Source organism: Erythrolamprus reginae, chromosome 10 (genome assembly GCF_031021105.1).
Source record: "Erythrolamprus reginae isolate rEryReg1 chromosome 10, rEryReg1.hap1, whole genome shotgun sequence".
Lineage (NCBI taxonomy): Eukaryota > Metazoa > Chordata > Lepidosauria > Squamata > Dipsadidae > Erythrolamprus > Erythrolamprus reginae.
The window spans coordinates 42302657-42313665 of record NC_091959.1 but is presented as its reverse complement, the minus strand read 5'-3'; the positions used below and the strand labels follow the sequence as shown (position 1 = coordinate 42313665).

The 11009-nt window shown below is 47.0% G+C and overlaps 1 protein-coding gene across 1 annotated transcript; it reads left to right on the top strand.

Annotated features, from left to right (window-relative positions):
* The first annotated feature begins 852 nt into the window (after positions 1–852).
* Positions 853–1817, top strand: LOC139172935 (testis-specific serine/threonine-protein kinase 2-like). The gene has a single exon (XM_070762276.1). It carries the CDS (start codon positions 897–899, stop codon positions 1740–1742), a length of 846 nt encoding a protein of 281 aa, XP_070618377.1. The 5' UTR covers positions 853–896; the 3' UTR covers positions 1743–1817.
* The last annotated feature ends 9192 nt before the right edge of the window (positions 1818–11009 follow it).

Here is an 11009-nt window from a genome sequence, read left to right as displayed (position 1 = left end):
ATTGTTTAGTTGACGGGACCCGGAGAAGGCCTACTCTGTGGGACCTAATCGGTCGCTGGGATTCGTGCGGCAGAAGGCGGTCTCGGAGATATTCTGGTCCAATGCCATGAAGGGCTTTAAAGGTCATAACCAATACTTTGAATTGTAACCGGAAATTGATCGGCAGCCAATGCAGACTGCGGAGTGATGGCGAAACATGGGCATACCTAGGTAAGCCCATGACTGCTCTCGCAGCTGCGTTCTGCACGATCTGAAGTTTCCGAACACTTTTCAAAGGTAGCCCCATGTAGAGAGCGTTACAGTAGTCGAACCTCGAGGTGATGAGGGCATGAGTGACTGTGAGCAATGAGTCCCGGTCCAGATACTATATTATAAATATAGTAAGTGCAAGAAGTTTATTTATTTATTATTTATTTATTAGATTTGTATGCCGCCCCTCTCCGTAGACTCGGGGTGGCTCACAACAATAACAAAGACAACGTAAGAACAAATCTAATAATTTAAAAAACACTAAAAACCCCATTATTAAAAGCAAGCATACACACAAACATACCATGTATAAACTATATAGGCCCGGGGGAGATGTCTCAATGTGGGCAGATCTTGGTAGTCCCGCTATAGCTCGTGCGGCTGCATTTTGCACAATTTGTAGTCTCCGAAAGGTAGCCCCATGTAGAGAGCCTTGCAGTAATCGAACCTCGAAGTGATAAGGGCTTAATAACCTCCTTCCAAGGGTTGCCCTTATGACGTCACCAGGTGACCTCAGCTCTTCAAAACACTGCTGTGGAGACCTAAGGCCCCCAGCCTAGCCTTCAGATGTCTCTCTCCCCACCTCAAGGAATGTGCCACTGAATGACAGTTCCGATGGGAGGTTGGCGGTCCCCACCCTCAGCATCATGGACGATGCTTCTGTGCTCAAGAAAAAAGGATATATTCTGGGGAATACCTTGGGCGAGAGTTCCTTCGCCAAAGTGAAGTCGGCCTACTCGGAGCGTCTCAAAATCAACGTGGCGGTCAAGATCACCGACCGGAGGAAAGTTCCCAACGAGTTCCTGGAGAAGTTCCTCCCCCGCGAGCTGGAGATCTTGTCGACGGTGAACCACTGCTCCATCATCAAGATCTACGAGATCTTCGAGACGGCCGGGAAAGTCTACATTGTGATGGAACTCGGCGTTCAGGGGGATTTGTTGGAGTTCATCAAGAGCAACCGCGGGCTTCCCGAAGAAGTGGCGTGCCGGATGTTCCGCCAGCTCTGTTGCGCGGTCAAATACTGCCACGACTTAGACGTGGTCCACCGCGACCTCAAGTGCGACAACATCCTCCTCGACAAGGACATGAACGTCAAGCTGTCGGATTTCGGCTTCTCCAAGCGGTGTTTCCGGGACGGGAACGGCAAAATGCTACCCAGCGAGACGTTTTGCGGCTCGGCGGCTTACGCTGCCCCGGAGGTGATCCAGGGGATCCCTTACCACCCCAAAGTTTACGACATGTGGAGCTTAGGGGTGATCCTCTACGTCATGGTCTCCGGGTTCATGCCCTACGACGATTCCAATGTCAAACGGATGCTGCGTTTGCAAAAGGAACACCGCATCCTTTTCCCAGAGTTCCTGAGCCTGGAATGCAAAGACCTGATCTTCCACATGCTCCAACCGGACGTCTCCCACCGGCTACGGGTCGAAGAGGTCCTCAACCACCCTTGGATGCAAGGGAAGCACCTGAAGCCCTTCAAATTGCGAGATTAGCCAGATGGTAAATTGCAAACCTAAAATGTTATCCGGAATACTTATCGCTTTGCAGAAATGCAGTAAACCCCCCCCCCCCAAAAAAAATCTTTTCCTTCAACAGCCAGGGTGGTGTTCTCCTTATTGCATCTTTCTCTCTTTATTTAATGTGCACAGGTAGTCCTCGACTTACCAGGGTTCGTTTAGGGACCGTTCGAAGTTACGAGGGTCGCCCAGAATGTAATGCGTCACATTTTTTTTCTGCAACAATTATGTACTTAGGACAGAAGGAAAAGGGGGGGACATGATCGAAACATTTAAATATGTTAAAGGGTTAAATAAGGTCCAGGAGGGAAGTGTTTTTAATAGGAAAGTGAACACAAGAACAAGGGGACACAATCTGAAGTTAGTTGGGGGAAAGATCAAAAGCAACATGAGAGAATATTATTTTACTGAAAGAGTAGTAGATCCTTGGAACAAACTTCCAGCAGACATGGTAGATAAATCCACAGTAACTGAATTTAAACATGCCTGGGATAAACATATATCCATCCTAAGATAAAATACAGCAAATAGTATAAGGGCAGACTAGATGGACAATGAGGTCTTTTTCTGCCGTCAGACTTCTATGTTTCTATGTTTCTATGTGTTTAATTGTTTAATTGTTTAATCATTTAATTAGTTATTCGACTTCTATGCCGCCCCGCCCTGAAGGACTCAGGGCGGCTTACAATATATTTGTTTGTTTGTTTGTTTGTTTGTTTGTTTGCTTGCTTGCTTGCTTGCTTGCTTGCTTGCTTGCTTGCTTGCTTGCTTGCTTGCTTGCTTGCTTGCTTGCTTGCTTGCTTGCTTGCTTGCTTGCTTATTTATTTATTTAATTTGTATGCCTCCCCTCTCCGCAGACTCGGGGCGGCTAACAACAATAGTAAAACAGCATATAACAAATCTAATGTTTAATAACTAAATATGCACCATATTTATGCATATGCACCAAGACAAATTCCTTGTGTGTCCAATCACACTTGGCCAATAAAAATTCTATTCTATTCTATTCTATTCTAAAAAACCCTTATTAAAACCAAACATACGTACAAACATACCATGCATAAATTGTATAGGCCTAGGGGGAAAGGGATATCTCAATTCCCCCGTGCCTGACGACAGAGGTGGGTTTTAAGGAGCTTACGAAAGGCAAGAAGGGTGGGGGCAGTCCTGATCTCTGGGGGGGAGCTGGTTCCAGAGGGTCAGGGCCGCCACAGAGAAGGCTCTTCCCCTGGGTCCCTCCAAACGTCATTGTTTCGTCGACGGGACCCGGAACAGGCCGACTCTATTTATAATAATATAAATAGAAATACAAATAGATACAGAACAATAAAAAGAAGTCGAATGTCATCTAAAACTGTATTAAAAAAGAAACCCATTAATTATAAAGCAGTCATAATCTCATACCTACATAACATTCATACAGTGTAGCCCTGTCCGTTGTTAGTTCATGGGCCCCCCCGAAGCCTGCCAGCAAAGCAAAGTCTTTGTGGCCTTATGGAAGACCAGTAGGGTGGGAACATTAAGTAGAGGTACCACTGTAGAGTGATATTAGTGCCTCTACTAATATAGACTGGGTGAAACCAGGCTTATTAGCAGTAACTGTGAGAGGGATCTTGGAGTCTTAGTGGACAACCAGTTAAATATCAGCCAACAGTGTGCAGCAGCCGCCAAAAAAGCCAATGCGATCCTAAATTGCAATAAAAGTGGGGTACAGTCACGATTTTAAATGAGGCACTAATATCACTCTACAGTGGTACCTCTACTTATGAATTTAATTTGTTCTATAACCGGGTTCTTTAGAAAAATTTGTAAGAAGAAGCAATTTTTCCCATAGGAATCAATGTAAAAGGAAATAATGTGTGCGATTGGGGAAAACACAGGGAGGGTGGAGGCCCTGTTTCCTCTCAGGAGGCCCCGTGGAGGCTTCTCCCTGTCTTTTTTTGGCTCTGTTTCCTCCCAGGAGATTCCGAGAGAGGCCCCACCGAGGCTTCTCCCCATCTTTTCCAGCTCTGTTTCCTCCCAGGAGATTCCGAGAGAGAGGCCCCACAGAGGCTTCTCCCCGCCTTTTCCGGCCCCTTTTCCTCCCAGGAGATTCCCAGAGAGGCCCCACAGAGGCTTCTCCCCCCTTTTTCCGGCCCTGTTTCCTCCCAGGAGATTCTGAGAGAGGCCCACAGAGGCTTCTCCCCATCTTTTCCAGCCCTGTTTCCTCCCAGGAGATTCCCAGAGAGGCCCCACAGAGGCTTCTCCCTGCCTTTTCCAGCCCTGTTTCCTCCCAGGAGATTCCAAGAGAGGCCCCACAGAGGCTTCCCCCCTTTTTCCGGCCCTGTTTCCTCCCAGGAGATTCCCAGAGAGGCCCCACAGAGGCTTCTCCCCCCTTTTTGCGGCCCTGTTTCCAAAAAAAAAATCAGAAATAGTGTGGAGAAAGACCAGGTTCTCTTGTAGGCCAACCGAGTCAGGATTTGAATGACAAATTTAGAAGCGGAGTGTTCTAATGAATGCGTACCGCGTGAGTTACAATTCTCCTTTTTTTTTGCCGCTGCTTTTCGGAGAACCGCGGCAAATCACCCCGGCGGCGTGCATGTCTGAGTTTATTACGTCTCTCGCTTTACTCCAAGGTCCCTTTTTGCAAAACTTAATGAAGAAGAAATGTCACCTTTAACGGAAAGGATTTAACGTCTCCCCGCAGATGTTGCTCGTTATCTAGGAGGGATGGACATTTCAAAGCTGCCCTCCCAGGAGCTGCCTGAGACACTCAAAGCTGGAATGGTTGATTTCCTTGGAAATAATCCGGCCCTCTCACAGGTTTGTTTATCAAAGCTTTGATGTGCCGCCAAGGAGATAGGCCTGCCTCATTGGTATGCAACTTTGGTTCCAACTAGGTGGATTCTCCTTGAAAGGGAACTTAAAGGGGGAAAAACCCAAACTATCGGGGCCGAATTGTTGTCGTATGGATTTTTGTTCCTGAATTCTACAGGTAAATTTATTTAGAAACATAGAAACATAGAGGGAGATTATGATCCCGCTATATAGAATGCTGGTGAGACCACATTTGGAATCCTGTGTCCAGTTCTGGAGACCTCACCTACAAAAAGATATTGACAAAATTGAATGGGTCCAAAGACGGGCTACAAGAATGGTGGAAGGTCTTAAGCGTAAAACGTATCAGGAAAGACTTCATAAACTCCATCTGTATAGTCTGGAGGACAGAAGGAAAAGGGGGGACAGGATAGAAACATTTAAATATATTAAAGGGTTAAATAAGGTCCAGGAGGGAAGTGTTTTTAATAGGAAAGTGAACACAAGAACAAGGGGACACAATCTGAAGTTAGTTGGGGGAAAGATCAAAAGCAACATGAGAAAATATTATTTCACTGAAAGAGTAGTAGATGCTTGGAACAAACTTCCAGCAGACGTGGTAGATAAATCCACAGTAACTGAATTTAAACATGCCTGGGATAAACACATATCCATCCTAAGATAAAAATACAGGAAATAGTATAAGGGCAGACTAGATGGACCAGGAGGTCTTTTTCTGCCGTCAGACTTCTATGTTTCTATGTTTCTATTTTGGTATGACGTCATCTACAACTGTGCATTAACTAGACCACAAGTTACAAGGAAATATCAGGAGATTTCAAAACGCTTTCCCCCTGGACACCCTGTGATTTACTTAACAATCATGGCAACAAAAAAGATCATAAAATCAAGACGGGGCTCACTGAACGATTGCATCGCTTAGCGATGTAAGTTCCAGTCCCAATTGGGGTTGTAAGTCAAGGACGACCTACCTTTAGTTTAGTCAAATCTTCCTAGTGTTTGTTCATTCTTTATTTTTTTTAAAGGGAATTATTTCCTATAAGCCTGAAATTGCTCATTAGGGATCCCCTCTTCTTCCCGTCTCCCAAGGTCCTTCCCTCACACCATTCCTAATACTCCACCACATGTCTCTCTCTCTCTCTCTCCATCTCATAGGAACATAGAAACATGGAAGATTGACGGCAGAAAAAGACCTCATGGTCCATCTAGTCTGCCCTTATACCATTTCCTGTATTTTATCTTACAATGGATATATGTTTATCCCAGGCATGTTTAAATTCGGTTACTGTGGATTTATTTATTTATTGGATTTTTATGCCGTGGTGGAAGGTCTTAAGTATAAAACTTGCCAAGAAAGACTTCATGAACTCAATCTGTATAGTCTGGAGCAGAGGTCTTCAAATTTAGCAACTTTAGGACTTGTGGACTTCAACTCCCAGAATTCTCCAGCTGGCATAAGTAGCTGGAGGGTTCTGGGAGTTGAAGTCCACGAGTCTTAAAATTGCCAAGTTTGGGGATCCCCGGTCTGGAGGACAGAAGGGAAAGGGGGGACATGATCGAAACATTTAAATATGTTAAAGGGTTAAATAAGGTCCAGGAGGGAAATGTTTTTAATAGGAAAGTGAACACAAGAACAAGGGGCCACAATCTGAGGTTAGTTGGGGGAAAGATCAGAAGCCACGTGAGAAAATATTATTTTACCGAAAGAGTAGTAGATGCCTGGAACAAACTTCCAGCAGATGTGGTTGGTAAATCCACATTTAATGAATTGAAATATGCCTTGGATAAAGATAGATCCATCCTATGATAAAATACAGGAAATAATATAAGGGCAGACTAGATGGACCATGAGGTCTTTTTCTGCCGTCAATCTTCTATGTTTCTAATTAATTGAATTCAAGATCTAACACCCACCCACCCACCCCCAAAATTATAAAAATAGTCATTCTCCGTACTGAAGGAGCGGGTCCAGCAGTCACATGGGTTGCTCATGTCCAATCCGGTGGAACTGAGCCTAGTATTAAAAAAGCTTGCCGGATCCGCCCCTTCCCCAGAATTCGCTCAGTTCGCATATCCTGCGGTTGTATTGTGAATGCTCGTTCAACATTCTAACACCTTCCCTTCGACCTTTCCTTCAAAAAAAGTAGTAAGATTTATTGTCTTTATTCAATTACTTGCACTAATTGCGCCAGCCGTTTAAAAGAAAAAAAGAAATAAAGCGGCTCGGCTTTTTTCCTTGGGAGAAGTTGCGGTTTCGTTTTCCCCCGGCGGTTTTGCCGGTTACGATCCCTGCGGCCGCTTGTGGATTCTTCTAATCCCTTGGCCTGGAGGTTCTGGTGCAAGTATTTATCATTGAATTATTGTTTTATTATTGTATACAAATATTTAAGGGCTTATAAAATACCTCCTGCGGAGTGAGACGCCTTCTAGTCTCCTGGACTTAGTCGATCGCTTTTCCCTTAAGAAATTCTACGGAGCGATTTTTTCGGCGCGAAGGCCTTCGCGCCCTTTTTTAAAAAATCTAGGCCTCTCGTGTTGGCCTTCTGCCAGCCGCGTAGGCCTCAGTCCACCGCGTGGATCCGGGAGCGGGCCTTGGGGGTCCCAGGCTAAATTCTCCACCGGCTAAGCCTCCAACCAGAGTGCCTTGGTTTTACTTAATTGCAAAGTTTAGGGAGGCTGGCCCCGCTGGATTTGGGGGCACGAACTCTGGGTTTGCCCAGATTGTCCTCACGTCTCAGCAGCTTCGAGGCCTCGAAGCAGGATCCATTCCTCTTGGGAAGTCCTTGAAATCTTCTCCTTATAATTTAGTTATTGGCTCAGCCTTGTCTTCTGTTAATTGTCAGACTATGGCTACTTTTCCCAAGAGAGGCACAACTAAAGGTCCCAGAGAGGCCAGGCCTACAGGCGATGAGATTACTAGTATCCCCCAGGCCTCTTCCTCCTCTTCTCCAGGGGCCCGTCCCTCGACCAAGGTCACCAGGGCTGAGAAGAGAAGGGACCTAGCCCTACAAAAAATTCATGACAAATCAGCAAAACGTTTGAAAGTGCAGGCCCAAGTAATCAGTAGTCAAGACCCACCAGAGGCCTCTAGTCTGCCTCCTTCTGGGGTCCCTGTGTTATCTCTGGATGAGCCAAACCTAGACAGACCCCAACCTAACCTATGGGGCATAGGTCCGGAGGAACCAGATATTATTGAAGATTCCCCCCAGCCAGGATCCTCCCAGGCCTTTAGGAATTCTTCTGCCATTTCTGCTGATATTTCCACTTTACCTCCTGAGTTCCAATCTATTTTTGCTGTGTTGTCCAAAGCCATTGATGCCAAACTCTCCTCCATCAATGAGCTTCCTTTACCTCTTCCTCCTTCTCGTTCCTCCCGCCCCTTGGGTTCTTCCCCAGCGGTCAGAGCTCCTATTCAGGATGATTCAGAATCCTCCCAGGATGAATATGAGGATGTAGAGGAGGATGAAGACCCTTTCCAGGGCTTATCAGAGGATGAGGAATCCCAAATAAAGGTCCCTCCTCCAATTACTATTTTCCCTTCTCAACTATTCAAATCTCTCCTCCTCAAAGCTAGAATTTCTACGGGATTAGCGGCCCAGGAGAAACAAGCCTCCACTTCCACTGATCCCCCGGAGGAGAATTTACCTTACTTCACAGAGGAACAGGAGGATAACGAGGTAATTCCTATGCCTAAATTGTTTAAAGATGCCTTACTCAAACAGTGGGATTTTCCAGCCTCTGGCCTTAATCCCTCTACCAAGGACAGAAAGTTGTATAAACTCTCCTCTTCCTATGAAGAGCTTCTATCTTTTCCCAAACCAGATGAACCTGTCAAAATTCTTCACTCGGCAGCGGCTGTGCCAGGCGAGGCGGAGGAAGTCCTCCGTCCAGAGGACAAGCGCATCGAGCAAATGCTCAAAAGAGGATTCTCCGCTGATTCCTGGGCCATTAAAAGTTCTGCAGCAGCCTCCTTTTTCTCCAGAGCCATGCTGCTGTGGCTTCGCCAACTTCAACAGCACATTCCTCCAGATGACTTGAGAGGTCAACAAGACTTCAATAAAGTCTTTGCAGCTGCCCAGTACGTGGCTGATGCCACCTTGCAATCTACTAGATTTTCTGCTAAGTCTATTGCAGCTTCTACAACGGCAAGAAGACTCCTATGGATTCGCCCTTGGCAAGCGGGAGTTCGCCAAAAGTGGCAGTTATCCCAGGGCCCCTTAAAGCGCGACCTTCTCTTCGGTGATCTTCTGGATCCACTCCTCACGGAGACCACGGACAAGAAGAAGGTTTTGGGTCCAACCACGAAAAAGGTTACCAAAACGCAGTCCTTTCGTCGCCCAGGGCGCCAGCAAGACCAAGCGGCTTCCTATCAGAGATCTCCAGGTCAGTATTCCCCCCGCTTTCGTTCCCAAGGTAGGAACTCCAGGGGTAGAGGTTTTCGCTTCCAAAGGGGAGCTTCCTCTAACAGGGCTTCAAAAAAACCTAGATGGTAATCTTTCCTCCATTCCCATAGGGGGTCGCCTAGCTCATTTCGCTTCAAATTGGCGTCTCACCTCCAAGGACCCTTGGGTCATTGACACTGTTCAAACAGGCCTTCTTTTAGAATTTATTTCTCCGCCCCCTAAACGTTTTATTTCCTGCCCTTCTCCCAGGTCATCCTCAGATTATAACCGTATGGAGGAGGCCATCTCTCATCTATTGTCCATTAGAGCCATTCAACCGGTCCCTTCCGGTCAGAAGGGCCAAGGGTTTTACTCCATCCTATTTATGGTTCCAAAGTCCTCCGGAGGTTGGAGAGCCATTTTGGATTTAAAGAAACTAAACCTATTCATCAAATATAGAAAGTTTAAGATGCACTCCTTGTCTTCTATTTTGGCCGCCATTCACTCGGGAGATTTCATGGTCTCCTTAGACCTCACTGAGGCCTACCTTCACATTCCTATAGCCAAATGCCACAGAAAATTTTTACGTTTTTCCTTTCAAGGCAGGCATTTCCAGTATAGGGCGATGCCATTTGGCCTCTCCTCGGCCCCTCGGGTCTTTACAAAGCTCTTGGGGTCCCTGGCGGCCTATATCCGGGCGTTTCCCATCCACATTTTATGCTATCTTGATGATATTTTAATTCATGGGAACTCCCTAGAGAGAGTGAAATCAGACCTTTCGGTTACCATGTCAGTCCTTCAGGACCATGGGTTTTCCATCAACTTTGACAAAAGTCACCTCCAACCTTCCACTTCCATTCCTCACCTGGGATCCATTATTGATTCAAAATCTTCCCAGGTTTTTCTCTCTCCCGAGAGAAAACTCAGTATAGTGGAGTTAATTTCTAGCATTTTATCTAATCCTTCAGTATCCATAGTTACTCTATCTTCCCTTTTGGGGAAGATGGTGTCATGCATAGGCATCATTCCCTGGGCTCGCCTTCATGCTAGGGAACTCCAGTGGCTTCTGTTGCCTTTTCAGAGATCGGGGCACAGCAACTCAAATCGACGCATTGTCATCCCACTGAGTGTTCGCAGATCCTTCAAGTGGTGGAAGTCTCCGGCCATGGACAAAGGATCCCCGTTCAGGTGCCCGGATCAATTTGTCATCACTACAGATGCCAGTCTATCGGGATGGGGCGCCCACGCCCAGGGGATGATAGCCCAGGGCACGTGGTCCCCGGAGGAAGCTTCCAGGCCAATCAATTGGCTAGAGTTAAGAGCCGTTTCCCTGGCTCTGAAGCATTTCTCTCCTCGCATTCCCAACCGGCACGTTCTCATTCTCACCGACAACATTGCCACAAAAAGCCATATCTGCAGACAGGGGGGCACGAGATCCAAGGCTCTCATGAGGGAGGCCCTCAAGTTGGGCCTTTGGGCGGAAAAACATCTCCAGTCGCTCCTAGCCGATCACATCTCGGGGAGTCTCAACGTCCAGGCGGATTGGCTATCCCGAGCAACGATAGACCCAGGAGAGTGGAACCTCCATCAAGACCTGTTCCATCAAATCACCCTCAGATTCGGCCTACCAGTTCTGGATCTCTTCGCGACCAATGCGAACGCCCAACTCCCTCGCTTCTATTCCAGATTTCCATCCCCGGGAGCGGAAGCAATCAATGCCCTCCGGAGTCCATGGCCTCCAGGCCTACTCTACGCATTTCCTCCAGTTCCAATCCTCCCGGACGTGATTCACAAGGTCCTCACCGAGAGGGCCCGAGTAATCTTAATCGCCCCTCATTGGCCCCGCCGGCCCTGGTTCGCGGATCTCCAACAGCTGTCCGTCCAGGACCCTTGGCGACTCCCCGTTTCGGGGGATATGCTGCGGCAGGGGGCCTCTTTCCATCCAGACCCGGAGTGGTTCCACCTCACCGCTTGGCTGTTATCAGGAGAGATTTAGAACTGCGTGGGCATGACCCCGATTCAGTGGAGGTCATTTTAAAGGCCA

Coding starts and splice junctions, on each gene's coding strand:
- LOC139172935 (XM_070762276.1), top strand. CDS start 897: ATGGACGATGCTTCTGTGCTCAAGAAAAAAGGATATATTCTGGGGAAT.